The 23,948-nt window shown below is 50.8% G+C and overlaps 13 protein-coding genes across 13 annotated transcripts; 7 read left to right on the top strand and 6 right to left on the bottom strand.

Moving 5' to 3' along the window:
- Positions 1 to 363: 363 nt before the first annotated feature.
- On the top strand, positions 364 to 1,037 carry BDV17DRAFT_82859 (uncharacterized protein). The gene is made up of 2 exons (XM_073765199.1): positions 364 to 495; positions 546 to 1,037. Exon 2 carries the CDS (start codon positions 548 to 550, stop codon positions 881 to 883), a length of 336 nt encoding a protein of 111 aa, XP_073615900.1. The 5' UTR covers positions 364 to 495; positions 546 to 547; the 3' UTR covers positions 884 to 1,037.
- A 1,054-nt stretch (positions 1,038 to 2,091) lies between these two features.
- Positions 2,092 to 3,377, bottom strand: pre9 (proteasome core particle subunit alpha 3). The gene is made up of 4 exons (XM_073757817.1): positions 3,224 to 3,377; positions 2,975 to 3,159; positions 2,492 to 2,910; positions 2,092 to 2,430 (listed from the first exon to the last, which is right to left on the bottom strand). The coding sequence occupies exons 1-4, from the start codon at positions 3,245 to 3,247 to the stop codon at positions 2,291 to 2,293; spliced, it is 768 nt and encodes a 255-aa protein (XP_073615899.1). The 5' UTR covers positions 3,248 to 3,377; the 3' UTR covers positions 2,092 to 2,290.
- Positions 3,378 to 3,488: 111 nt separating this feature from the next.
- Positions 3,489 to 5,540, top strand: BDV17DRAFT_82832 (FF domain protein). Its single transcript, XM_073765197.1, has 2 exons — positions 3,489 to 3,648; positions 3,698 to 5,540. The coding sequence occupies exons 1-2, from the start codon at positions 3,579 to 3,581 to the stop codon at positions 5,338 to 5,340; spliced, it is 1,713 nt and encodes a 570-aa protein (XP_073615898.1). The 5' UTR covers positions 3,489 to 3,578; the 3' UTR covers positions 5,341 to 5,540.
- On the bottom strand, positions 5,541 to 6,718 carry BDV17DRAFT_82830 (uncharacterized protein). Its single transcript, XM_073765196.1, has one exon. The coding sequence runs from the start codon at positions 6,605 to 6,607 to the stop codon at positions 5,741 to 5,743; it is 867 nt and encodes a 288-aa protein (XP_073615897.1). The 5' UTR covers positions 6,608 to 6,718; the 3' UTR covers positions 5,541 to 5,740.
- Positions 6,719 to 6,918: 200 nt separating this feature from the next.
- Positions 6,919 to 8,434, bottom strand: BDV17DRAFT_262670 (ubiquitin-like protein ATG12). The gene is made up of 3 exons (XM_073757816.1): positions 7,865 to 8,434; positions 7,596 to 7,795; positions 6,919 to 7,526 (listed from the first exon to the last, which is right to left on the bottom strand). Exons 1-3 carry the CDS (start codon positions 8,157 to 8,159, stop codon positions 7,467 to 7,469), a joined length of 555 nt encoding a protein of 184 aa, XP_073615896.1. The 5' UTR covers positions 8,160 to 8,434; the 3' UTR covers positions 6,919 to 7,466.
- A 480-nt stretch (positions 8,435 to 8,914) lies between these two features.
- BDV17DRAFT_262666 (E2 ubiquitin-conjugating protein UBC8) lies at positions 8,915 to 10,766 on the top strand. The gene is made up of 7 exons (XM_073757815.1): positions 8,915 to 9,387; positions 9,446 to 9,449; positions 9,640 to 9,684; positions 9,800 to 9,837; positions 9,897 to 10,011; positions 10,061 to 10,242; positions 10,297 to 10,766. The coding sequence occupies exons 1-7, from the start codon at positions 9,351 to 9,353 to the stop codon at positions 10,431 to 10,433; spliced, it is 558 nt and encodes a 185-aa protein (XP_073615895.1). The 5' UTR covers positions 8,915 to 9,350; the 3' UTR covers positions 10,434 to 10,766.
- On the bottom strand, positions 10,767 to 12,168 carry BDV17DRAFT_262659 (LAMTOR1/MEH1 family protein). The gene is made up of 3 exons (XM_073757814.1): positions 11,917 to 12,168; positions 11,650 to 11,801; positions 10,767 to 11,561 (listed from the first exon to the last, which is right to left on the bottom strand). The coding sequence occupies exons 1-3, from the start codon at positions 11,965 to 11,967 to the stop codon at positions 11,276 to 11,278; spliced, it is 489 nt and encodes a 162-aa protein (XP_073615894.1). The 5' UTR covers positions 11,968 to 12,168; the 3' UTR covers positions 10,767 to 11,275.
- Positions 12,169 to 12,186: 18 nt separating this feature from the next.
- Positions 12,187 to 13,793, top strand: BDV17DRAFT_262658 (oxidoreductase, short-chain dehydrogenase/reductase family). Its single transcript, XM_073757813.1, has 3 exons — positions 12,187 to 13,395; positions 13,446 to 13,605; positions 13,654 to 13,793. Exons 1-3 carry the CDS (start codon positions 12,812 to 12,814, stop codon positions 13,675 to 13,677), a joined length of 768 nt encoding a protein of 255 aa, XP_073615893.1. The 5' UTR covers positions 12,187 to 12,811; the 3' UTR covers positions 13,678 to 13,793.
- A 171-nt stretch (positions 13,794 to 13,964) lies between these two features.
- On the top strand, positions 13,965 to 15,676 carry BDV17DRAFT_82550 (DUF2011 domain-containing protein). Its single transcript, XM_073765193.1, has 3 exons — positions 13,965 to 14,090; positions 14,176 to 14,728; positions 14,831 to 15,676. The coding sequence occupies exons 1-3, from the start codon at positions 14,053 to 14,055 to the stop codon at positions 15,197 to 15,199; spliced, it is 960 nt and encodes a 319-aa protein (XP_073615892.1). The 5' UTR covers positions 13,965 to 14,052; the 3' UTR covers positions 15,200 to 15,676.
- On the bottom strand, positions 15,459 to 16,649 carry BDV17DRAFT_82535 (uncharacterized protein). The gene is made up of 4 exons (XM_073765192.1): positions 16,419 to 16,649; positions 16,136 to 16,327; positions 15,686 to 16,066; positions 15,459 to 15,636 (listed from the first exon to the last, which is right to left on the bottom strand). The coding sequence occupies exons 1-4, from the start codon at positions 16,429 to 16,431 to the stop codon at positions 15,623 to 15,625; spliced, it is 600 nt and encodes a 199-aa protein (XP_073615891.1). The 5' UTR covers positions 16,432 to 16,649; the 3' UTR covers positions 15,459 to 15,622.
- Positions 16,650 to 16,887: 238 nt separating this feature from the next.
- On the top strand, positions 16,888 to 17,438 carry BDV17DRAFT_82564 (uncharacterized protein). The gene is made up of 2 exons (XM_073765194.1): positions 16,888 to 17,310; positions 17,361 to 17,438. Exon 1 carries the CDS (start codon positions 17,047 to 17,049, stop codon positions 17,296 to 17,298), a length of 252 nt encoding a protein of 83 aa, XP_073615890.1. The 5' UTR covers positions 16,888 to 17,046; the 3' UTR covers positions 17,299 to 17,310; positions 17,361 to 17,438.
- A 1,384-nt stretch (positions 17,439 to 18,822) lies between these two features.
- BDV17DRAFT_298329 (uncharacterized protein) lies at positions 18,823 to 20,378 on the bottom strand (the record flags this gene model as incomplete). Its single annotated transcript, XM_073763670.1, has 6 exons — positions 18,823 to 19,400; positions 19,450 to 19,675; positions 19,706 to 19,828; positions 19,887 to 19,956; positions 19,986 to 20,201; positions 20,350 to 20,378. 6 exons carry the CDS (start codon positions 20,376 to 20,378, stop codon positions 18,892 to 18,894), a joined length of 1,173 nt encoding a protein of 390 aa, XP_073615889.1. The 3' UTR covers positions 18,823 to 18,891.
- Positions 20,379 to 20,665: 287 nt separating this feature from the next.
- On the top strand, positions 20,666 to 23,240 carry BDV17DRAFT_82486 (major facilitator superfamily domain-containing protein). The gene is made up of 2 exons (XM_073765190.1): positions 20,666 to 21,413; positions 21,472 to 23,240. Exons 1-2 carry the CDS (start codon positions 21,236 to 21,238, stop codon positions 22,914 to 22,916), a joined length of 1,623 nt encoding a protein of 540 aa, XP_073615888.1. The 5' UTR covers positions 20,666 to 21,235; the 3' UTR covers positions 22,917 to 23,240.
- The last annotated feature ends 708 nt before the right edge of the window (positions 23,241 to 23,948 follow it).

The raw sequence follows: 23,948 nt of genomic DNA, 5'->3' as shown, positions 1-23,948 counted from the left end.
CCACGACAGCAGGCTGCCTGCAGTCGTGAAGCATCCGCTGATTACGACTGACCCAGAAAAGGAATGTTGTGGATGTTTCGTGTCTCCAATAGGCTCCTAGGAGAAACATTCGACGGACGTGATGTGAATGTGATGAGTGAACATGCCGTAGACGATAAGCCGTCGCATGCTGAGGGGCCTCGATCGACGGTGAATGGTGGTAGAACGAAGCAGCCGTGAACCGTGACATAGGAGCTCCTCATGGGGCATAAATAGGGACGTCCGTTCCCAGAGATTGATGAAATGGATCATCCAACGTTTCAGACCACACTTCCACACAAGCAATAACAAGCCATAACTGCCTGACTTCTCATATAAGTCGTTTCAACTTTGAAACTGCCACAGTCTTCAAGAATTGTTGTGCACCCATAGCCTATCAAATTATTTGGGCGGTAGAAAGACCACAGTCAGCCAATCAGAACCAAGAAAAAGGTGAAACGACGAACTGTACCGACAGTAAGTTCTGACCCTATCCTCCACACGACCATAGCTGACAGAATTGGTAGCGATGTGTTTCTATAACCAGAAGAAATTTGGCTGCGATTGCTGTGCTTGGACCGGTTTTGCCTACAAGTGCAACAAGGAATACCGCATTGGCGAGACTTGTGGACTCAAGTTCGTGGCAGTAACCAAAGACAATTCCCCAACTTTTTGCCGCATCTGCGAGAAGATCGAGACCAAGAACCGTCGACGCAAACAAGAAACAGAGCGGCTGAACCGGTGGGAACGCGAGCGAAGCCCCCATACGGCATCCATGGAGAAGAGCAGAGTCCTGATCAGCCAGCTCGATCAAGAGATCGCAGATTTGTTCCGAGAACGAGACATCAAGAGGAGGACTCTGTAATGGAGCTGGGGAATCGTTGGCTGATCGTGGTTCAAGCACTGTTTCCAATTTTTGGGCTTAATATTGATGCTTTCTGTCGTTTCATTCCGTTGATTCCCTCATCGTCAATGCTCATTTGTTTCTGGTTTCAATTGTTCAGTGCGCTCCTGTTTGATTAGTGTGTCCCATGACCATGTGCTACCTTACGCTGAAGCTCATCAGCCACACAATGGCATTGGGCTGGTTTCGAGCCAGACACGTTTGATGCTGGTTGGAGGGAAAGTCTGGATTGGCATCGTTGATGAGATCGTGTAATCCAATGAATTCTTCTATTTTTGGCGACTCTCGAACAAGTTGTAACATCTTGAGGAAAGGTGGAACTCCCTAAGCGCCTGCATTCCTGAAAGAGCCGGCTGGCTCAAACCAAGGTAGAGCCAGTAGCTCAAGCCGTCCAAAATCTTGAGGTGTGAGAAGACCGGCCTGTAGAAGCTGACAGCCATTCATACAGAGCCTGGGGCGAAGGTGGAAGGAAGCTGCCTCCATGACACCTACTGTTAGGAGGAGGAAAAGTTGTTGTTGATCGACCCCGCATGTCAGACATAGATCGCTCACACGTGATATGATGAGTAAGCGGCTAGGTGGTTTACTAGTAGTGACGGTCCAAATGGACCCAGGGCTTCATCTGCACGTCAAGCGGTTAGTGGATTTATATCAAGATCTTTGACGAATAAGTTGCAGATCTGAAGAAACTCTAAGGGCAGCGGAATTATAGAATGAGGTAATGAGTCTTTGAGCAAGGAAGCAAGCAACTTACATCCATGCTGCATGCGCGTGAGTGATCTCTTGTGTGGAAGACGCTGGTAGTGCCCATTCTTCGAGACTTCCGGGCAATATATATAGACGGCAGTGTTGCGGTTCGCAATCAATAGGAGCTCAAAAAAGATGGGGTAAGTGTGAAAATTGTCAGACTTGAAAGTAAGAACTATGAGAGGACGGAGCGGATACTTGCTCAGATATATAATCGCAGTTCCTATCACTGTTCCAGATCATCCAGCCCAACCAGCTTCTCCAGCCTCTACGTAACAGACCACAAGCTACGTGGACCACACATTTCGTGAGATCGAGAGCTGTTTAATCAATCAATGGGAGAGAAAACGGGGCAAACATGCGAATCATATTGTTAGCCGCTCATTCTGATGTCGCTGCTTGCCACGTCACCTGTGGGCGATGCTGGTTGTGCTTGCAGCTGAAGCAGGCGACTTATATGATTTGAATGGTTTTGTCTCTCGGAAAATGCTAAAGGTCAAGGATATACGTGTCCTGGGGGATGTAGACCCTATTCTCTCGGCGAGATTTGTTTGGATGTGGGAGGGTCAACGAAACAGCTGGCATTATCTAGCTCAGGCAGGAGCGAATATGGAAGACTATTTATTTTATGTCGCCAGCTTCAGGCTCGTCGTCGACCTTGGCTAGACCGTGCTCTTTCAGCAAAGCATTGATCTCGTCTGCATTCCATAGGTGGTGGTAGATCTTTCCTTCCTTCGTCTTGCCGACTGTGGCGAATTCGACTAGTAGGGAGGTAAACCTGGTTAGCAAAAGCGACCATGACAGAGGATTGGGGCCACTCACTCTTCTCACTGCTCAGCTTCGTCGAGTCCATCGTCTTGCTCAGAACCTTGACGGCCATGGCGCATGCCTCTTTCAAGTCACAGTCCTCTTTGTAATCCTGCTTCAGAAGACTCTGAGCGCTCGCGTTGTTTGCCCCAACGCTGGTCGCTTTCCATCCACCGTAGTTACCGCTAGGGTTGCTTTGATACAGCTGAAACTCTCGGAGTGGGTCATAACCGGCGTAGATAAACGACACACCGAACGGACGAAGACCACCGTGCTGAGTGTATCCTTGCTTCAGATCACAGAGTCTGCGGACGAGTTGCTCGCAAGGAATCTCCTCGCCGTAGGTGATGAGGTAGCGTTGGGCGGCTTGTCGGGCGTAGTTGATGAGGATGTTCGCATCGGCGGTCATACCGGCAACAGCACAGATCATGTTACTGCGATGCGGATTAGCAATCCAAGAACAGTCTTACGCAGATATATCCGGCCGAAGTTGCATACTCGTTCAATGTGTAGAGCTTCTCGGCAGATGTGTCCTGCTCAAGCAGTTTGCTCGTCACCTTCTTCTCCGCGGCGAGGACGATGCCATCCTTCGCGAGGATCCCCAGAGCGGTACCGGCATGTGAAATGGCTTCGAGAGCATACTCAACCTGGTAGAGACGACCTTCTGGAGAGAAGATGGTGGTCTGAAATGAGCGTCATCGGGTTAGCTGGAGCTGTCAGCCGGGAAGAGGTCCGGAGTTAGCGTACCCTGGAATCGTAACGTCGTGACATTTTGAATCAAATGCAGAGGTCGTGGGATATACGGCGCCGGTTCTTTAGATCAGCTGAAAAAGAAATTGGACTGGTGTGAGTGAGGGGAGTGGTGGAAAGCGAGGAGGTGAATGAGTGCGGTGATGGAACAAGCTGCAGGACAGTTGGGGTGAGCTCTCAGAGCAACTTGGGACTTCAGGCAACTCTCGTCCTGGCGCGTCCGCCAAGCTCGGACCACCTTCTTTAAGCCCAACCGGAAAGCTTCATCAACCGCCGCAAAATGCCTTGAATTGGCCTGAATTTGCACTATCCACTTGTTTTTACTGCCTTCACTCCATCTGAATAGACCACAATGCTCAAGTCTACATATACCCCTCCTCCGCCCCTACCGCCTGGGTGGACCGAGCACAAAGCTCCTACAGGTTTGAGTCGCAGCGATCGCCTGAACCGACATTCTCTAACGGATCGCAGGCCATACTTACTACTACAACTCTCAAACTAAGCAATCGACTTATACCAGGCCCCAGCCCATCGCTGCCGAACCCTCCTTCCCAGCCCCAGTACCGAATCCTGCTGCCAATGCTCCTTTCCTCACCTCAGATACTCTACCACCATTCTCCTCGACACCTTATGCACCTCAAGGTTACGGCGCTTCGTCATTCGGCGCCGCGGGTTACAACCAGCCGAAGGGTGGATTTCGTGGAGGAAAGTCCTATCATGACCGCCGCCATCGTGGGCCTGAAGACCGCCCGAAATCGAAGCATGCATTGCCTGGATGCGAACCATGGGTGCTCGTGAAGACGAAACTGGGGAGAAGATTTGTCTACAACACAGAAACGGATGAGAGCTTCTGGAAGATTCCGACAAAGGTATTGAAGGGCGTCGTCGAGTTTGATCGTCTAGAACGGGAAGCCAAGGAACGACGCGAGCGCGGCGAGCCAACTCCCGAACCAAAGAAACCAGATGCGGTGGAAGATAATGAGAAGCGCGGGGCAGAAGGCGTGGACGAAGAAAGCGACGAATATGAGGAAGTTGAGGTTACGGACAGCGAAGGAGAAGACGAGGGCCAGCCGTCCAAACGACAGAGAACCGGGAGCGCAGAAAACCAGGGACCCGTTGAGTTTACCGAGGAGGATATCGAATACCAATTGGCAGCGATGGGGGAAGAATACGGTCTTGACCCTGGGGAATATGGTGAGCCCGGAGACGACGAATGGGAAGAGGGCGCGGAGGGTCTTCCCCTCACAGATGAGGACGCTACAGCTTTATTCCGTGACCTACTTGACGACTTCAACATCAACCCCTTCTCAACATGGGAAAACATCATCGAAGAAGGCCGCATCATAGAAGATACCCGCTACACCGTCCTCCCAAACATGAAATCCCGCCGGGAAGCCTTCTCAACCTGGAGCCGAGACCGCATCCAAACCATCAAAGAGCGCAAAGAGAAACAAGAAAAGAAAGACCCCCGTATCAAATACCTCGCCTTCCTCCAAGAACACGCAACACCAAAACTCTACTGGCCAGAATTCAAGCGCAAATACAGAAAAGAGCCCGAAATGCGCGACTCCCAATTATCGGACAAGGACCGCGAAAAATCCTACCGCGACCTCGTCTCCAAAATGAAACTGCCCGAAAGCACTCGTAAATCTGATCTCTCAACCCTCCTCAAGTCAATCCCCCTCCACGACCTCAACCGCTCCTCTAACCTCGAAGCCCTCCCGCCAGCCATAATAACAGACCTGCGCTACATCGCGCTCCCGTCTAAGGTGCGCGACCCACTAATTAAAACATTCATCGCTACCTTACCCGCCGCGCCGGAGAAAGATATCACCCCCGAGCAAAGGGAAGAGCTAGAAAGGAAGAGGGTGGAGCGCGAGAAGCGCGAGAAGGCCCTTGCAGAGCGCCAGAAGCAGGTTCAGGAAGATGAACGGAGGAGAAAGGGCGAACTTGCTCGTGGGAGGCACTTGCTTGAGGAGGGCGAGGCGGAGATTCAGGAGGCTATGAGGGTAGGGAAGAGTGGGCTGAGAAGTCATCTGGAATCGGAGACGGCGTCTGCTGAGCAGAGTCAGAGTCAGAGTCAGACACAGACACAGCCTATGGAAGTGGAATAATAGTAATTGGTGCACGTTTAGGACTAGAATATCCTAAGCTTGAAGCTATTGTACAAAATGACATTATTCCAATGAGCTTATGTTTGGTTTCTCTTCTTTATTGCATAGAGTACATGGTATGGTTTGTCATCGACTAGAGTACAGTCTTGTGTCTGTCACTCATCAAGTCTTCCAGAATTAAGGTAGGTCGGTAGGAATGAGATTGGTCTGGTTCCATCTTGATATGGTTATGGTCGGTTGGTTATCTGACTCATAATGCAGCATTTTAGAGTATTGGGGTATCAAAGTAATAAGAAGAGCCCTTAACCTTCCCTGTAATGTAGATAAAACGCCGTCCGTTCCGTTCTCCGTTTTCCATTCGCAATTCGCAATTCGCAACGGTTATTGAAGTAGCGTAGCATTACCTGAATCGCCAGTTATCCCAGTCGTCGTCGGCATCATCGTCGTCCTCGTCATCGTCCTCTTCTTCATCCTTGATGTCAGCCATCGCGGGCTCTGCTGTATTCGTCGTCGACTCCGCGGGGATAGTCACCGCAGCCTCATCCGCCTCAGCACTCTCACCCGCCCGTTTCATCCTCAGCTGCTCGCGCATCTGCTTCAACCGCCGAACTCGTTCCTCTAACTGCTCCATCTCATCGAACTCTTCCTCCAAGAACCGAGCGGCATCTTCCCGCTCGCCCTCCGCCTCCGCCTCCCGATTCTGCCTGGCATTATCCTGTTCCTTCTGCTGCAGCGCCGCAAGCTCTTCCGCGGTGACGGGGGCAGCTGATATCGTCGCAGCCGCTGCAACAGCAGCAGGCTTCGCTGGGACACGCGTTGGGGCAGCGACCTCACGCTCGAACGCGGCCCACTCGTCTTCGTCGACCGCTGCTGCCGGTGCTGTCTGCTGTGTGGGAACTTCGGGAGGTGGTATTGAAGGCTGTGCGGTCTTCTGAACAGGTTTCTGCTCTTGTACAAGCTCAGGTTGGATCGGTGTGTTATCTGATTCTGTCCTCATGACATCCTGCGGCGACGTTTCAACTTCGACGTCATCGTCATCGTCACCTGCATCTCCAGCGACGATCTGCGCGGCTGGCGGACGAACTTGCGCATTTGAATTTGACAGCAGTTGTTCGGGATCTGCCTGTTTGACTCTTTTGCGCGTTGCCGAGTCGCTAGGATCGACCTTTCTCTTCTTCGTGACGCGGTTCGGTGTGTTGGTGCCTGTCGAAGGCGTGCCCCTTCGGGAGGCGAGCTCGTTTCGGAGTAACGAGCGGACGTCTGCCATGGTTCTGGTTTTTGGTAGGGAGATACTCAAAATACGGTGTTGTAGGGGGACGAAGGCGGAGTTATATTCCCATAGAAATTATTGCTGGGATTGTGAGAGGCTCGATTGCGGGGATCTGGAGAAGCTGATTGAAGGCACCGAAAAAAATAACGCGACAAAGGGCTAAAGGCATGGCTGGCGTCTGCCAAGCATTCCTCCGAGCTTAGTCACGTGAGTTGGGTAGGCGTCATACATCACGGGTGCGCCGCACAAGATTACAGGTTTGGGGCCGAATGGACTAGTGTGGAATGACCTCATAGGGCCAGGAAATTGAATTCGCTATGCTCTATACTTATGGGGGGGTTGACTTCGGGATTTGCTGAAGATACGGCGAAATGCGGAATAGTCCCGGCGGTTGGTCTTGAACTCAGATCTACCAGAAATCCCCACCCGATGTATATGGAGCAAGCCTCTCTGGGAGTGGATGGAGACACTAATAGTATCTTGGTCCTTTTGCAGTTTGTGGCAAGCTGAGTACGCAAGATGGCGGTTTCGGTTCCTCTTCATGTGCAGATTGGATCCGGCCGTTTCAGAAGTTCAGATAAGCCTCCAAACCTCACTAACAAGAGGAGATTCAATCAAACACCACTCCGTCATATCCACGTTTCTCGGTTTTAGCGACCCTCCAATCCAAGGCATCTCGCTGGCATGAGGGGCGGACCGGCCGGTGTTCTGAGGCTTCAGGTTATCTGTGGCACGGGCTCTTTTCGGTTGCTGGTGGCCGTATCTGTCATTGTCCATGGCTGTATACCCATCTCGCATCAAAGTCAAGCTTTGAGAAATGCTCCGCTAATAAGGCCTAGGCTAGGATTTAGGTACCTTAGCCAAAGGCGGGTGTCATAGAGTAAGCGACAATCAGCTGGTCATCAGTCCTGAAACACTATAGCAAGAGAAATTAGACATAGGGTCTCCTTCAAAGGGTAGAAGTGAGAAGAAGGGGAGCACTTACCCTCCATAAACCCCCTACACCCTCATCTAGACCGGGAGCAAAGACGCTATTCACATAGCAAAAAACCGAATCCGTGTCTTTGCAATCAAGCTTCTTCCGCAGAAACTTGACGACAGTCTCGAACTTCTGTGATGCGCTGATCTTAAACACTCGATTCTTGAGAATCGGGGCAGAAGCCAGCGGTTGGAATCGAACGGTGACTGTCAATTTTTAGCAGGGGCTGATCACAAGGAGGGGCGTGGAGGAAGACGTATGTAGTACTATCCTACCTTTACCCGTATCAATAGCTTCGGCATCCGCCAGAGCCTGGTGGGCATCGCGAGGTAGACTAGTCAGGACGACCGATGCGGACATGGTCAGCGGCAAGTCTGCCCCATGCTCATCGTCAGGAATAGGTGCATTCTTAGCACTGGATTTTTGGTCTGTGGTTTCTCTTCGGCTTGATGGTCGCCGTTGGTTGGGGTTTGGGGAGTTGCCAGTTGATGGTATCTGAGAAGTGGGCGAGCTCATCTTGCAGGATACTATGACTAAAGTGGGCTCAACCTTGCAATCGCCGTTTAGCATTAAAAAATCTCTGACGATGTTGATGGCAGTGATGGGTGTAGTTTGATGTTGGAAACAGATAGATTAAATGCAGCTGCACGGCTGGGTATAAACTTCCAGCCTGAGGCATCAATTCACCGTGACAGCTCATCTCAAGGCAGCCAGCTTGACACGAATGTCTAGGCTTCCTGAACAACCCTATCCCTATGAAGAATTCGCAATCATGTGCAATCTAGGGAACTATTAGGAATTCAGTTTCCCCACAGAGACCTTGTACGTTTGGCTCTACTACAACCTACGCCGTGACCCAGCAGAGTGGCTCTCGAATCACGAGCCCAGGACCGAACAAGAACCGGGGTAAATGACATCATTTTGAGATGGCGTCCGCTGTCCAGAGATGAAGACTGAAGAATCCATCTTGAAGCCGCTGACGATCACGAATCCCCTTTGAACTCTCACAAAGCAGCCGGAAACGGTCAAGTTAAGGGCTCATGCTAGTTGTACCATGGGCTCCAATATGCTCTGTAGATGCCATCATTCCAGCATATTGACGAACACACAGTCTACGTAGCGCTGTGTAGACAGCTCATAGAACGAGAGGACATTGGATGAAGAGATGTCGATACGTTCGAATGCTTAATTATTGATGTGCTGATCCATCTATATGACTCTTTTTCGGGACCTTGCAAGATGGACCATGAGTGATTTAACACGGGTCGAGAGGAGCCCCCGTGACCTGATCGCACGCCTACGTAGCGGCTGACTGGGGCCTGAGTTGGGTGACTTGGGCGCTGTTCGGGGGCGCGTTGCCGGACTGGACCGTACGGAGTCACCGTACGGGAGCACCATCTGGGCCTCCGACAGCCAACGCCCATCGTCAAGCATCCCACCCGTCTGCACTTCCCTTCTTCTTTCACGACTTCCCCCTCTTCTTTCACCCTCTCTTTGCCTCCTTGTCAAACCACATTTAACCACAAGCTTCGCACCTTTTGCTCCTCTATTTCGCGCAACGACTCCGTCAACTTACGAAGCTTCCTCCGTTTCCACCTTATCGGCCCGGTTGCCACCCCTCTTCCCCGCCTCACGTTAGAGATCTCTTGGATTAGAGCCCAGTTACACAGTCTACCGACCACGCCCCTGCTAGCTTCAGTCTACGCTTTTGATCCCGCTCAGTGATTTACTCGCGACAAAATTCGCGCAACAACATTCAAAATGAGTAGCCCCAAGCGCAGAATTGAGACAGATGTGAGTTCCACTCCAACTGGGGGTCGACCGATGAGTTGGCAAATGAATAAAGACTAACATAGGAATGTCTGTACAGGTCATGAAGTATGTCACTTCGCCGATTGCAAACTTCCGCCCTAGCTTGTTACTAACCATTCGACAGGATGTATGCCCTGCCTTCCTCATCTCGGCCCTATGGACTTCCCCGAGTCTATCGATTTCGCATAATCCATAGGCGGAGACTGAATCCAAGGCACAATACTAATGGGGTGTTTAGGTTGATGAGTGACTATGAGGTCACATTAGTTAATGATAATAGTGGGTTGCCCTGGGTCTCTATTTTCTGCTTTCATGCTGACCATTTTTGCAGTGTATGGACCACCGCTATGTCGCATAGGATTGTTTCGTGAACTTTCGGTCTAACATTGGATTTGTAGGCAAGAGTTCTACGTGCGCTTCAAAGGGCCCGAAGAGAGTATGTTACAAGTGCACCCTAGAGCAACCATGTTCTACCGCTGATAGTTCGCTCTCTAGCACCCTTCTCCGGCGGTCATTGGAAGATTCACGTCGAGTTGCCGGATCAGTACCCATATAAAAGTCCAAGCATTGGATTTGTCAACCGAATCTTCCATCCCAATATTGACGAGCTGTTAGTAGAATGTCGACACATTCTGGTATATGTTGCTAATCGCTTTCAGGTCGGGTTCCGTATGTCTCGATGTAATCAACCAAACATGGTCTCCTATGTACGACATGATCAACATCTTCGAAGTATTCCTTCCACAGCTACTCCGCTACCCCAATCCTTCAGACCCGCTGAACGGGGAAGCCGCTGCAATGTTGATGAGGGAGCCTAAGGCCTACGAAAGCAAAGTTAAAGGTAAACCGCCTTTTTCACAGCTGCACCTACAGAAATAACTGATCATCCTCGCAGAGTACGTCCAAAAATACGCCAGCAAGGACGCTGTGGACGATGCTGGTGAAGACACAGAGTCCGAAGACGAGCTGAGCTCCGCCGGCAGCTATGAGTCGGATGGGGAAGAACCAGCCGGTAGATTGGACGACGTTTGAAGCATTCCAGCGTTCGTCGATTGCACTTGCTTTTCTCTCGCAGTATCCCCGGAGTTTCTCTTATACAGCACTGCTCAATTCTCGTATCACGGTCTCATGGTGTTCGCTGGTTAGTTATGGCGTTCTTAGGGTGGAGTCGGCTTCATATCTACGTCTACGTATACGTTAGCCATCGCTATCATGCAATTGGCGAGTTGGAGACCATGCAAGTGTTTTGTTGTTGTATCTTCAGCTCTATTATGGTGTCTTATGTCGTTCGCTCTCGTGGTTTTCGGCTTCTTTGTGCTCTTGCTCTTTTACTCTACTCTTACTCTCTCTATTCTCAATATCACTTGGCTATATAACGAATAAATGACTGCTCCCAGTACTATTGAAAGTGATCGCTTAACTATGGAATTACCACTAGCTGAAGTATAGTACATAATAATGCCTGCTACTGCACAATATGCTCGTTTCCATGATGCGTACCTGAACCGAAGGGCTCTAGAGAGTTCTGTTCTGAAACTTCATTATCAAGAGAAAAATAAGAAATAAGAGAATATTAGACTGGGAGCCGGGGTATTAAGAACTGAAAGACGTCTAGCATAACAGAAGGAAATGCGAAATGAGGGAAGTAGACAAAAAAGAAAAACCAATTACACCAGTCTCGGCCGGCGACACCAGAGCAGGCGGAGTGCAATGGAATGCAAGAAGGAAATGTGTATGCGATGCGATGCGTGTGTGGTTGCGTATGTCGATTGTTTATGCTGAATGAGATTCGGTTCGGTCGTCACCTCGTTCGTGGTTATGTCGCCTCTTAATGCCATGATGGAGCGCCGCTTCTGCGCCTCAAATTCCCAAGTTCAAGGAACTCTCAGCACGCCAAAGACATCTTTGCCTTTTTCGCCGCTGTCATCGGCGCTCGATCCTGGCCTTGATCTACGCGGGTTGATAACCACCTCACCCCAGTGTTTCGGGACGGCGCCGCGGTTCGTCGATGCGGAGTCGGTGGGTGCGTCGGTATCGACTGTTGTCACTACAACAGAGGGATCGCGGGCTTTCGGTGATGAGGAAGAAACGGAGTTGTCGAGGGTTGCTTGCGGTTGGAGATGCGGTTGTGGTTGGAGAGACCAAATGTCGATGACGGAACTATATGAAGAATTTTCTTAGTATATCCTGCGCCACCTATATCATCGGGGGAGGGAAAATTAAAAGGCAAGAGGATTCAAATACTTACTCTGAAGTCCGCTGGCAGATTGCTTCAAGGGCCTCGCGCTCTCGCCTCACGTAGCCAGGGTCGGGCTGGTTGGCCTGCTGGTTGTGGTTGAGCGCCCCGTATCCATAGCCAGGCTGGTAAATGTCATCTTCGAGTAGTCGGGAGGATTCAGGCTGGAAGGAAGTACATTTGTTAGCGCTGAGTTATCATCAAGTTGAACGTCGTCCAACTCATGCTGCGATCACCGCGCAAGATAGCGGTCTCACACACTCAGGGCAGATAACTCACGTCGGTGCTGTCCCGACGACTGGCCCCAAGGCAGGAAGAGCAAATCCCCATTTATTGTAGTTTGGAGGTCTTTGGTCGTATGAGAACGGGCAGATGAGACATTCAAAGATAAAGAGGTCTGCGAGGAGCTGTTGAAGGAGTGTTCGGCCGGGTAAGGAACGAGTAGGTAAGGACTGATAGTATCTCAAATTAAATGACAAAGCAAGGCACCAGCCTGTGATGCGCAGAAAAGGGATTCTGGGGTATGTTCAATGTGATGAGTTGAATCTTCTGATGTCGTACTTTGTTGGAAGGTCGTGCAGCCCAGCCACAGCCGGGCGGACAGAGTCGGAGAGTCGGAGAAGAACGTGGTCCGTGCGGGCCAAATGACATCGGCCCATTGCAGTCTTTCAGTCCGCTGTAACCCTCCACAATCAACGACTTCAGAATATAGACGCAGGAAAAAGTGCCATAGCATTCCTGAACAGCTACCGCTCTCTTCGGAGATAATTAGCCTCGGAGCGGGATTCGTGACCGAGCTGCGAACAGTACCCTGGGCTACGATGGTATAGAGTTTGGATTTCAGCGCTGTTGTATACATCGAGCGGCAGGCTATGGTACCTGTAGGCTCAGGTGCTCGAAGCCCAGCTTGTGCCGATGAGTGCACCGTATACCCCCTTCGGCTTGAAAGCCAAGCATGGCTGCGCCCTTCAATCCAATAATGACGTGGACCAGGCTTGGTTCGACCAGGGGTGCACAATCGGCAGGCACCACCCCGCACGATACAACCGCTTCGATGGCCGGATGCACTTTGGAAGCTCAAACCTCCCACGGTTGTGGAGAACTTGCCTCGTACTCCTGAAAGATCGTTCTCACATACCTCTCGAACATCACAATTAAAGTCTTTACCAGTATCATGGCCACTGAAACCCATACAGGACGCCTCGAAGGCAAAGTTGCCATTGTCACTGGAGCTGGGTCTGGCTTCGGCAAGGGAATTGCAACGAAGTTCGTCCAGGAGGGGGCAAAGGTAATCATTGCCGATATAGATGAGGAGAAGGGTAAGGAAGTCGCAGCGGAGTTGAACAGTGGGTTCATCCTCACGGATGTGACACGACGTCCCAGCTGGGAGGCTCTTCTCAGAGGCACCCTCGAAGCCCACGGACAGCTCGATATCGTCGTCAACAACGCTGGCGCAACATACAGTAACAAACCTACTGCTGAAGTCACTGACACTGATTTCGACCTGTGCATGAATGTCAACGTCTGGGCGTTCTACCTGTCCACTAATGTGATCCTCCAATACTTCCTGGAGAACAACCGCCCCGGACATTTCATCCAAATCTCATCCACCGCTGCCCTTCGTCCTCGTCCGGGCTTGACGTGGTACAACGCTTCCAAGGCTGCCATGAGTAATGCAAGCAAGACCATGGCAGTGGAATACGGTCCGAAGAAGATAAGGTTCAACTGTGTGTGTCCGGTGGTGGGAATCACGGCCATGTGAGTAACCTCACTAGTCTCACACTACCTTTATCTAATTTCTTGTATAGGACGCCTAAGTTTCTCGGAAAGCCGGACACCGAGGAAAATAGGGCGGCATTTGTGGCAACCATACCCCTAGGTCGACCTTCCACCCCAGCAGATGTTGCCAATACTTGTAGCTTCCTCGCTAGTGACGAGGCAGAATTCCTCACGGGTGTTAATCTTGAGGTATCAGTCTAGGTATAACCTACCTCAGACACAGCTAACATTGTTTAGGTTGATGGCGGTCGCTGTGTCTGAACGTTGGCCAAGGCCGTAGGAGGATGAAAAGTGTCATTCGTTAGCTCAACTATCATGAAATATGACTAGCAACTAGGAGAATCTGGACCATGACTTGACCTTTAGCAGCAAACGAGAAGAATTTGTAATTAGTAACTTATGCTTCTTTCTCATAGTAGTGTTTAGAGGAGGAGGGAAGTATATAAAGGCTCCGGGACGTGGCCGCAACGGACCCACACCAGTGGAAATAGCGAACATCGTAGTCTCGGATTTTCAACTCATCATCTTCTCCGCACAGCGACCAGAACTGATATCCGGCTCAACTTCACGCAAAACTCGAACACGTTATACCGCTCTCAGAAAAGTATCAGCTCTATCGAAGCTGGAGCTCATCCTATGATCATGTCAATTTTTGACTTCCCAGACTCAAAACGGTACGGTCGATACCCTTGGAATCTCAAATCAAACCCCCGCCAACCTCAACCGCATGATTGACTAACCATCATTGACACATAACAGCGTCCGGCGCAACGACCTCAATGCCCGCACCTCATCCTCACGCTCCCCATCTCCAGCACCCGATTCCGTTATCCCCGATGCCGACGCCCAAAAACGCCTCAGCGCCCTCCTAAACCTAAACCTTGACATCGCTCCAGCCCCAAATCCCACAACCCCCTCAGTACCGCAAGACAACCCTGAAGATGAGGAACAAGAATTCGAATTCCGCTTATTCGCCGCGCCTACACATACATCGAAGAAACCAGACGCCAGCGCACCATCAACATCAGCATCAAAAGAGGAGAACGATGCCCGCGACGCACAGCCCCAGAAGCTACGCATCCGCTTACGCTCTCCAACGCCTACAGCCGTGGGATCTGGAGAAGGCCGCTTCGTGAATCCGTTTCGCGGATGGAGTTATTATTTTTCGACACCGGGGCTTTTGACGGGTGATAAAACTGGGGATAAGGGGTTGGATGAGGGTGAGGGTGAGCGGCTAGCAGCGAAGAGGAAACAGTTTGAGGATGTAGCTGTGAGTGGGGAAGATATGCTGCAGTTTGCGGGTGTTTCTTGGGTGAGTGTTCCGATTACTCCGCGACTTATCTACCCTAAATTCATGCAACTCTACGATCGATGTCCACCTGGGTTCTGGCTAACAAAACCATATCACATACAGCCCGGCTGCCACCTCCCCTGGCGCATAACGCATTTGAAACGCGAACACGTGAAACTCCCCAAGGACGAGAAACCCTCTAGAAAGCCAGTCTACATCAACATCGCAAACCCACCAGAGCGAGACCCGCTATCGCGCAAAAAGCCCGGCAAGAAGCGGCGGATCCAGCTACGGAAGAAGGCGGCCCTTGCGGAACGGGCGAAGGAGACGGAGGCAGAGAAGCGCAATCGGAAGAATCGCGAGAAGAAGATTAAGAGGAGGCAGAAGGCTAGGGAAGCGAAGGCTGCTGCGGCGGTTGCTGGGGGAGGTATTGAGGGCGATGGGCCTGCGGCGGAGGATGCCGGAGATAGTTCGGGGGAGGGGAGTGAGTGAGTGTCGAGGCAGACGGGGGAGGGGATGAGGGATTGTTTCGTGGAGTTCATGAATTGATGATACCCGGATACTGTGAATTGGCCTTGTAAATTCATTCAGTGATTGCCCCGTCATTTGCGCACCCGCTAATGCCGAGTACGGTTTGGGATGTTTGGGATATTATGCAGATAGCCGCCATTACCAACCAGGCTATTAATTGACGAGACAAAATTAGATAGAGCTAGTAGCTTGTTTGCAAACAAGAGTATGGGGTATTGTACGAGATGAAGAAAAACGGTTCACGCTGGGGTATGAGAGTCACACGAAGACGAGGACAAGAAAGAAACGAGGGAGTAGATCTGCAACAGATGTCGGCGAAGCTTGATGCCAGAAACCCTGAAGTCAAGTCAAAAATATGACATATTTAGTTGACGGGTAACACATCTATTTGGTCTCAGCTTTGCACAATCAGCAATGCGTATATCAAGCAGAGAGTGAACGACTTACTCTTTGCGGGCTCAGCAGCAGGTTGAGCTGGAGCTGGAGCAGATTCAGCGGGCTTCGCAGGCTCGGCAGGTTTAGCAGGCTCAGCGGGCTTAGGCTGTGTCTCCTCAGAGGGTTTCTCCTGGGCAGGTGTCTCAAAGGGGGTCTCGGGGACTGTGGAGTCAGGAGCTACGGAGGGCTCGGACTTGGACTCGACAGGGGCAGCAACAGGGGGAGGACCGGGAACCGGCGAGGGAGCTTCAGTCTTGGTCTCAGGAGCAGGTGCGGTCTCGGTCTTTTGCTCTGGAGCCGGCACGGGGGTTGCAGCTGGTGCAGGGGCAGCGGTCTCGGGCTTGGCCTCGGTCGTCGGTGCTGTCTCGGTGGGCTTGTCTGTCGCAGGAGCGTCTGCTGTTTCTTATTGTCAGCAAATGATCATGGGCGACGGATTATACAGTGAGGACGTAAGCAACATACCGGGTTTGGGCTCTGCAGCCGGAGCGGGCTCTGCGGGCTTGGCTTCAGTAGCTGGGGCAGCTGGAGCTGGAGCTGGAGCTGCAGTCTCCGCAGGTTTATCCGCGGGCTTGTCCGCAGGGGCGTCTTGCTGCTTCTTCTTTCTCCGGAAGATGGCCTTGAAGCCTTTCTTCAGCTGGTCGAGCGCATCGGGAGCTTAAAACGAAGAGAGGGTCAGCTAAAAGTCCAGCGCAACAGTGGGACATAATCCGGAGAGGTCGTAGTTGAGGGGTCAAGGTAAACTCACGAACACCTGGCATGTTGGGTGACGGATTTATGTAGGAGAGGACACGATAAGAGGGTTAGCAAGGAGAGAGGCAGAGCAAGCAAGAATTGAGGTGACAATGATAGGACAGGCTTTTGGAAGGAGTCAGATCAGATTGCGGAGTCTCGACCGTTTTAAACTGGCGCAGCTGTTCCACGTGACGCGAGGAGGGTGCTAGCTGATTGATTTCGCCCGTCCTTAATTTGCCGGTGTCTCTCTCCTTTTCTTTAATTGCTCCATCTTCCTCTTCTGCTGCACTGGGGAGCCTCCGCTTATTGTTTCCGTCTGCCATTGGGCCGTGTCATTGCTCTAGCGCTGTTTTTAGGCGCTGTGAGACCATATCCATGACTATTTGAGGACAGCCGCGTCGATCTTGGCCTGCTCATTGCTCACCCTTTCTGAGTCGTGGCTGTGCACATCCCTTGATCTCCGGACGGTCAAATGAAGTCTCCAAACTAAGGAGTTCTCTATATCTATAGAGTATCAATTCGAGGTCGAACTCAGTTGCGCAACTCTCGTAACTCATCGACGTGTCGTGGCGTGGATCCTCTCCGACGCTGTCATATTTCAACAATGCCAGCTAGGACCCTTGTCGCTGTTATTGGTCTAGATGTGCATACGAGCGTCAGATAAACAGCCCTTCTTAACTCCTGACGCTTGGCTAGCGGGCCATCTTGCTTTAAGCCGCTGGGCTTCAGCTAGGACCAGCTTCTTCGTGTGGAGTCTGGAGTCTCATATCGGTGCGCAGGATTCCATTCCATGGTTCCATACTCAGCTACGGTTTACCCCAACTCTGCTGTACTTCCCTACCTCCTTTTCTGCCTGGAGAACTGGTTTTTGGAGGTCATTGGAGATCCATTAGAGTTAAGTTCTGGTAACTATTGAGTGTTCCCGATGGTTGGTTGTTGCTCAGGATGTTGCTAGTTTCGTCCATATCTTCTTCCTAGGGATACTCCACGAACAGGTTGTCATATTAGCAGGTGGACTGCGGTAACTAGTTAGAACTCTTCCTCTAGTCCTTACCATGGCCGAGGGACTACCAAGTATTTAGACAATGATAGTTGACACTATGCCGATGCTTTTAACAAACTCTAGGGCCCATAACAAACGGGCTTGACTCTGGTAATATGGCGCATACAAGGGACACGAGTCAGCGATAATCTATAACTTGCTGAAGATAGAGGCCCCACTAGACAGCTGAACCAATGCTCTTGCTTTGGATGGCTTTTGATGGTTAACTCCTGCCTTGGGCACACCTCATCTTCTCGAACTGCTTTTTGAGGGCCGAGTACAGAATTTGACGTGATAACAACAACACAAACAAGGCACTTGGCCCGAGACAATCTTTACCTACTAGATTCTGCATGCTTTATCATGAGTCTTTCGGGCCACCAGTGTCCTGGTTTTCCTTTTTACGGAAACTCTTTACCCCAAGTTCTTCATGGAGATAATCTATTATATTGCCAAGAATACAGAAACTTAAGTAGTAGCAGATCAAATTGCATCTTCTAAGACAAACGGGAATGTAACCCGGGTTTCCAAAAGATCCTACCCATACCCAATTGAGCAAACAGAAGACATTACCTCCAGACACAGGAAATCATCCAATCGAATTAGTAGAGCTCACCTACCATCGCCTTCGCATACTGCTTGGAGAATTACACCACCGTCTCTAATGACTCCTGATCCTCGCTCCCACACTAGTAGACACCTCGGAAGCTCACAGCCTGATACTGGAGCTATCTTTACACTAGGTAGGAGTGTTTTATATTTCTCTAATCTTCCCTTACGAAAAGACTCGGGGAGCCACGGCATTCGACTCCGAATTGTTCTGCCTTCTATATCGTGAATTTTGGATAAGAAGCCACTAACAATCACTCCATCACGCACCACGCATACTAAATCCTTCGTAAACCTTGCCGGCATCAATATAGGAAGACAGAGTCATTACTAGAGCATCCGAGATCCAATTATCAAAGAGAGGTTCACGAAGTTGGCGTAAATGGTTGCCTGGACTACTCCCGTGGTCGTAGTACAAAGGAACTTCTTATTAGCCTTAGGGGTCATAATAAAGCCATGGCTGTCCCGGCGCTTCGCTAGGATAAAGAACACTCGGGCCGATACTAGCTTAACATCAGTGTTGTTCGGGGTTGGTTCTCGGGGCGCCGTGGAGCCGATGGCATAGGCGTATAGGGCTGATTGTGATCCAGGCAGCCTGTTTTAAAGCATTTGGCAGAGCTAAACTTCACGGTACGGAATTCCCAGTCGATTTGCGGGTTATGATCGTGGAGCCAATTATCGCCCAGAACCAACTGGTACTGGGGCAATGGTGTTAGATAGACTAGCCGTTGTTCTGAATAATCGCCGATACAGAGATCTATCAAGGCCGCTTCGGTGATATCATGGTAATAAGAACAATCAGCAAGGTGCAAAAGAACTGGCTTTCGAAATTCGACTACTCTATATAAGTCTGGGTTTTAGCATGCATGAGTTTCCGCCATCCAACAAACATATTTTGGACGGTATACTCATTTACAACCGCAGACCGTTCTTCAGGCGAAAGCCCCGAGAGTTTCGGCCGTGGTGCCAGATCAAGCGTCTCAGGCTCAAGGCCATCCCAATCGAGGAATGCTGGATCAGGACGGTGGTTGAAGAGAGGTGAGATGTGACAAGACTGCCAGTCGATGATGCCCGTAAGCTTTTCGGGATTATGCGGGTCTACGAAAACGTCATCATGATACAAATCATTATGCCAGAGGCAGGGTCTAGTGATAGCTGTATCCTTTGGGATAAGGGCATCGACGACTTTTCGGTACCATGCTAAAGCAGTAATCTTCTTTTCCGTATCTGGTCGGTACAGCTTTGGGCCACAGAACAAGGCAATCGATTTCGGAGGTTCCGGAGATTGGATTGCGTTCAACTCCCGTGTCCTGACTGCTTGCAGATACTGCGTTAAAGAAGTCCCTGTTAACTTATTAGCGACTGTACAGCAATGATACGATACACGACGTACATGGCCCCTTCTCAACGTCCAAGTTTGATCGGCCTGCATCACACCAATCCCGGCCTGTATCCGGGCCAATAGAAAACTCCGAATCTCTCACAGCCGTGCTATCCTTGATGAAATGGCTGCCTGATGGTGGCTGCACGTCTTCCGTATAATACAAGCTGCCGTAATGCGAGAATGAAACGCTCAGCCATTGCTTCTGGAGGCGTGTCAGGCCAAGAAGCACTTGGAGCTTCTGTCATAAATTCATCGTGTTCCAAACTTGTGACAGCGGAACACCTTCAGTTTTATCCATGACGATAAACTCAGCCCCAACAGGGTGCGATTTGGCCTGCGAGTTCCATGTGTATACACGAGGCGCTGGTGTGTCAAGAATTTTTCTGGTCTCCCAAATCAGACGTGTTAGCGAAGCTCGGTATTGATGGTGTTCAGGATGGACTTACAAAGTCCATCGTGGCGACTTCACTGGCAGTAGTAAAGTGCGGAACGCCAGCATTCGGATTAGGAACCTTGCTATAACTTCTTGACCATCGTTCATAGACATGAGGAATGCTTTGTTGAACATGCCGTCAGGGTACTTCTTGATAGCAATGCATCGAGCAGCTCCAACCGAGTCTGTTGCGACCTTTGCGAGGCTATTCAAGTCGAATGTGATCTCTCGTTTTCGAAGATTCTCTGCCTCATCGACAATAAAGCGGCCACGCGTGAATTTGAAAAATTCATCGTTTGTATCCAGTCTGGTACGAATGAGTAATATGCTGAATCGCGCCCTAACAAGCGTGCTTACCTGTCTGAGAAGAGCTCAGGTCCATGGTCCCGGGATAGTGATAGTAGGATAAAGGTGAGGTTTTAGAGGTTGAGCGGCAGTGTTGTTTCAGGCTTGGTAATATATTCTGAATGTAGCACCAAGGACGCGCGGATGGAGATCGGCGCATTTTTCATGAAATGTAAGCACTCGATTACGCGAATATCAGAGGGTAAGAATAATACTAATCCACCTGATATTGTTTTGCTATGCAAACCGAGAGATAGTAATGCGATCTGGAATAGTGACCGTAGTCTGCGGTGACGGCGAATTACTAGATCAGGTATAGTGTGCCTATTCCGGGAAAGTCTACACGTGCCGCTTGGCACCGTGGTGCGTGGGCTATATAGCTTTCTTATTTCCCCTCATTACGCACGCGGTACATAGTCGAATGCCGCGATGCCGGACCTCTTGGCCCATAACCTCAGAAGCTTCTCAGTCTCCCCGCCTCTAGCTTCTTGGACCTAGATACTAAAAAAGCTCAGCGATGGAGAACCCTTTGTGGCCTGTAATTCCATAGCCCCAATGCTACGATGATCACCGGACGCTGGAACCTAGAATGACAGACAATGCGGGGTAGAGACAACGTATGTCCTCTGTATAGATGAATTTTGCTTTTTCCCATCTTGATTGTTGCTCCTTGGGATGGTTTGTTGAGTAAGGTTCAGGCCCAACCTTGACCGGGCTTTCTCACCTTAGCTGAACCGCAGAAATGCCAATCAGGTTCAAATCTTTTACTTTTGACTTCCCATGTGCAGACGTCGGACAGGGGATGCCTCCAGAGCTCATTATTGTTCTCTCAACCCATGGTTGATCCATTTTCCATCGGCATAGTTGGCCGCAGCCTCATGCTCGCTGAATAATCAGTGGGGTATCTCCACAGTCTTGATCTTCATCCCCGACTACTGTCGTCATTGTTGATGCAACCGAGTCCTTTGAAGAACCAAGTCTCCTGACATCTACGGCCGCTCCATCGCACGCTTCTCAATGCGTTCCAACCAATCTGCGGACGCCGCGCCAGCGGAAACAGCCGGAAACCAGCCGGTATCAGAGCAGACGCCCCTTTTGGCCAATCAGTCCCAGACGCCGGTCGAGGAGCCGAGCACGAAGCAGTTGCTTGTTGTTCTGACCGGCACATGGCTGGGTATCTTCCTGGCAGCGCTCGGTATGACTCCAGGTTATTCATATGATATATATTAAAGTAAATTAATGCATTGCTGCAGATACCACCATCGTTGCGACACTCACAGGACCAATATCATCGTCGTTCAATTCCCTGTCCTTGCTCTCATGGCTCGCCACAGGATATCTGATATCCAACGCAGCTTGCCAGCCGCTATCCGGGCGTCTGACTGATATTTTCTCCCGGAAGGCGGGACTTATTTTCTCCAACGTGGTCTTCGCGGCAGGTAATCTTATCTGTGGCCTTGCTCAAAGGCAATGGACCATCATCTTAGGCCGGGTTGTTGCCGGTATTGGTGGTGGCGGCCTGACAGCGATATCCACGTTTGTCACCTCAGATCTTGTTCCTTTGCGAAAGCGTGGAGTCTGGCAAGGAATCGGCAACATCTGCTTCGGACTGGGCATGGGGTTAGGCGGCGTTTTTGGTGGTTGGATCAACGACTCTGTGGGATGGCGCTGGGCGTTCCTAATCCAGGTGCCATTTATTGTGCTGTCTACTATCATGGTGGCTTTGACGATCAAGATACCCGCAAAGGATGCACACAAGGACAAGCTTAAGCGTGTTGATTTCCTCGGAGCAATTACGCTAGTTATCGCTCTTGTCTTCTTGCTCCTTGGTCTCAACACCGGAGGAAACCAGGTGGCATGGACACATCCTCTTGTCCTTACGACGCTTCCACTGTCTGTCGTGGCTCTGGGCGCATTCATATATATCGAAGCAAACGTCGCGTTGGAGCCCGTCATCCCTGTCCGTCTGCTTGTCAAACGCACTGTGCTGGCGGGATGCCTGACGAATTGGTTTTCCACCATGAATATATTTGGACTTCTATTTTACCTGCCGATTCTGTTCCAGGTTCAAGGCCTTTCTGCCACGGCTTCGGGAACGAGACTTGTCCCTCAAGCTATCGGTGTCTCCATGGGGTCACTGGCATCCGGTGCCTTGATGCGCGCAAGCGGACGCTACAAAATCTATAGTCACATCACTATGCTGCTGTTGGTGGCCTCCTCGTCCTTCATCTGCACCCTCACACCTAGCACCCCGACAGTTCTTTCCCTTGTCTATTTCTTGCTTTCGGGAACAGCGTACGGTGCTATGCTCACCATCACCCTGGTAGCCCTTATTTCCGCAGTCGACCATGAGCATCATGCTGTTATCACCTCAGCATCCTACGCTTTCCGGAGCACTGGCAGCACAATCGGCATCACCATTGGCTCTTCAGTCTTCCAGAATATCCTTATAAATGGACTTTGGTCACGCTTTGGGGAGCGTCAGGATGCAGAGAAGATTATCGCGCGCCTTCGCGATAGCCTTGGAGAGATACATAAAGCACCGGCAGATTGGGTTCCTGGAGTCCTGGCTGCTTACACCGACGCCCTGAGGGCTACCTTTGTTGCATTAACTGGGCTTGCTCTTCTGGGAGCATTGGCCAGTATGGCGATGCGAGAGCATAAATTGCACTCGAACATGGCGCGGAGGGACGACTAGAGGACTTTGCCTTCCTAACCGCCGAATGAAATCTGAAGTCCCCAGTGTGTCCTACATTGCGAAGGAGTTCAGCGCTTGCCTTACCTGCATCGAGTATACTGTGTTGGTTAAGGTGAGAGGCTATCTGGCTTGCCTACCCATCGCATCGCACAGTGTTTGTTTATCTAGAGCATGCTATTATAGAAGCATATCCATGTAGATATTGAAGTAGACATCGACTACTCGCAGCGCCTGAAGCTACTACTGGTAGATGGGATTCATCGCTGAGTACAGGTAGCTTATCGCCGCAAACCTGCCGTGCTTGTAGTCCTAGCTTCTTACTCCCCTCCACTGGGCAGCACTGTCCCTAATGATATTGTTCCTCTCCACTAAGAAATTAAGAAAGAGTCAGCCCTGCACCGCTCTTCCCCTGGAGGAGGTAATAGTGACGTGCATCAGCCAAGCCCTCTGGTTGGCCCAATTATCTACTTGCCGCTCGGTTTAGGCCTCGCGCCCATGATTAAGCCGGGCTCGCATCCACCCAATCAAAGGCCTGATATCGGAATGGCGGCCTAAGGAGTAAGGCCACAACGAATTCATCGAACGATCTCGCCGTCGGTAACCGTGACCTCAGCGCCTCACTCCCCTGTCGACCAACATTACGGCTTCTACGAGAACGGCACAACTATTCGAGACCTTCCTATCGTCCGAACATCAGAATTGCGGGAGTTGACTTGAGGAGACACCAACCCGCCAAACAAAGGGCCGAGAACCAAAAGAGACAAGCCTGGGTTTCTGCAGAGTGACAACTCGACAAACAAGTCACTCATACACACCGCTCCGCGTTTCCTTCCCTGTCGGACCACGAGATCGCTTGACACGAGCTCTGTGGAGCGCATAATATTACTTGACGATCTGCGCCACGATTTTTTGGATGTGTTGCATGGTGCTCTGTGGTTAGCTAGTGACCGAGCTCGGGCGACAATCTGGACCGCTCTTGCGCATCTGCTCGACCAACACCTCATTTGCTTTTTCTTTCCTCTTTTCTGCAAC

The sequence above is a fragment of the Aspergillus undulatus genome, assembly GCF_047715775.1.
Source record: "Aspergillus undulatus strain CBS 261.88 unplaced genomic scaffold BDV17scaffold_22, whole genome shotgun sequence".
Lineage (NCBI taxonomy): Eukaryota > Fungi > Ascomycota > Eurotiomycetes > Eurotiales > Aspergillaceae > Aspergillus > Aspergillus undulatus.
Note: the sequence above shows the minus strand (reverse complement) of the source record. Positions and strands in the feature narration are given on the sequence as shown.

What these genes read in the sequence shown, in the direction of transcription:
- BDV17DRAFT_82832 (XM_073765197.1), top strand. Translation starts at nt 3,579, where the DNA reads ATGCTCAAGTCTACATATACCCCTCCTCCGCCCCTACCGCCTGGGTGG. An exon ending in CGAGCACAAAGCTCCTACAG is followed by an intron (nt 3,649 to 3,697) that starts GTTTGAGTCGCA and finishes AACGGATCGCAG; the next exon opens with GCCATACTTACTACTACAAC.
- BDV17DRAFT_82830 (XM_073765196.1), bottom strand. Translation starts at nt 6,607, where the DNA reads ATGGCAGACGTCCGCTCGTTACTCCGAAACGAGCTCGCCTCCCGAAGG.
- BDV17DRAFT_262666 (XM_073757815.1), top strand. Translation starts at nt 9,351, where the DNA reads ATGAGTAGCCCCAAGCGCAGAATTGAGACAGATGTGA. An exon ending in CTTCAAAGGGCCCGAAGAGA is followed by an intron (nt 9,838 to 9,896) that starts GTATGTTACAAG and finishes TTCGCTCTCTAG; the next exon opens with CACCCTTCTCCGGCGGTCAT. An exon ending in CATCCCAATATTGACGAGCT is followed by an intron (nt 10,012 to 10,060) that starts GTTAGTAGAATG and finishes AATCGCTTTCAG; the next exon opens with GTCGGGTTCCGTATGTCTCG.
- BDV17DRAFT_82550 (XM_073765193.1), top strand. Translation starts at nt 14,053, where the DNA reads ATGATCATGTCAATTTTTGACTTCCCAGACTCAAAACG. An exon ending in GACTTCCCAGACTCAAAACG is followed by an intron (nt 14,091 to 14,175) that starts GTACGGTCGATA and finishes GACACATAACAG; the next exon opens with CGTCCGGCGCAACGACCTCA. An exon ending in AGTTTGCGGGTGTTTCTTGG is followed by an intron (nt 14,729 to 14,830) that starts GTGAGTGTTCCG and finishes TATCACATACAG; the next exon opens with CCCGGCTGCCACCTCCCCTG.
- BDV17DRAFT_82535 (XM_073765192.1), bottom strand. An exon ending in GGCTGCAGAGCCCAAACCCG is followed by an intron (nt 16,067 to 16,135) that starts GTATGTTGCTTA and finishes AAGAAACAGCAG; the next exon opens with ACGCTCCTGCGACAGACAAG.
- BDV17DRAFT_82486 (XM_073765190.1), top strand. Translation starts at nt 21,236, where the DNA reads ATGCGTTCCAACCAATCTGCGGACGCCGCGCCAGCGGAAACAGCCGGA. An exon ending in TATCTTCCTGGCAGCGCTCG is followed by an intron (nt 21,414 to 21,471) that starts GTATGACTCCAG and finishes GCATTGCTGCAG; the next exon opens with ATACCACCATCGTTGCGACA.
- BDV17DRAFT_262670 (XM_073757816.1), bottom strand. Translation starts at nt 8,159, where the DNA reads ATGCTAAACGGCGATTGCAAGGTTGAGCCCACTTTAGTCATAGTATCC. An exon ending in AGCTATTGATACGGGTAAAG is followed by an intron (nt 7,796 to 7,864) that starts GTAGGATAGTAC and finishes AAAAATTGACAG; the next exon opens with TCACCGTTCGATTCCAACCG. An exon ending in GTGTAGGGGGTTTATGGAGG is followed by an intron (nt 7,527 to 7,595) that starts GTAAGTGCTCCC and finishes CTCTTGCTATAG; the next exon opens with TGTTTCAGGACTGATGACCA.
- BDV17DRAFT_82564 (XM_073765194.1), top strand. Translation starts at nt 17,047, where the DNA reads ATGTGCATACGAGCGTCAGATAAACAGCCCTTCTTAACTCCTGACGCT.
- BDV17DRAFT_262658 (XM_073757813.1), top strand. Translation starts at nt 12,812, where the DNA reads ATGGCCACTGAAACCCATACAGGACGCCTCGAAGGCAAAGTTGCCATT. An exon ending in GTGGTGGGAATCACGGCCAT is followed by an intron (nt 13,396 to 13,445) that starts GTGAGTAACCTC and finishes TTTCTTGTATAG; the next exon opens with GACGCCTAAGTTTCTCGGAA. An exon ending in TCACGGGTGTTAATCTTGAG is followed by an intron (nt 13,606 to 13,653) that starts GTATCAGTCTAG and finishes AACATTGTTTAG; the next exon opens with GTTGATGGCGGTCGCTGTGT.
- pre9 (XM_073757817.1), bottom strand. Translation starts at nt 3,247, where the DNA reads ATGTCACGACGTTACGATTCCAGG. An exon ending in CACGACGTTACGATTCCAGG is followed by an intron (nt 3,160 to 3,223) that starts GTACGCTAACTC and finishes CGCTCATTTCAG; the next exon opens with ACCACCATCTTCTCTCCAGA. An exon ending in AAGCTCTACACATTGAACGA is followed by an intron (nt 2,911 to 2,974) that starts GTATGCAACTTC and finishes TCCGCATCGCAG; the next exon opens with TAACATGATCTGTGCTGTTG.
- BDV17DRAFT_82859 (XM_073765199.1), top strand. Translation starts at nt 548, where the DNA reads ATGTGTTTCTATAACCAGAAGAAATTTGGCTGCGATTGCTGTGCTTGG.
- BDV17DRAFT_262659 (XM_073757814.1), bottom strand. Translation starts at nt 11,967, where the DNA reads ATGGGGATTTGCTCTTCCTGCCTTGGGGCCAGTCGTCGGGACAGCACC. An exon ending in GTCGTCGGGACAGCACCGAC is followed by an intron (nt 11,802 to 11,916) that starts GTGAGTTATCTG and finishes ACTTCCTTCCAG; the next exon opens with CCTGAATCCTCCCGACTACT. An exon ending in ATCTGCCAGCGGACTTCAGA is followed by an intron (nt 11,562 to 11,649) that starts GTAAGTATTTGA and finishes TTCTTCATATAG; the next exon opens with TTCCGTCATCGACATTTGGT.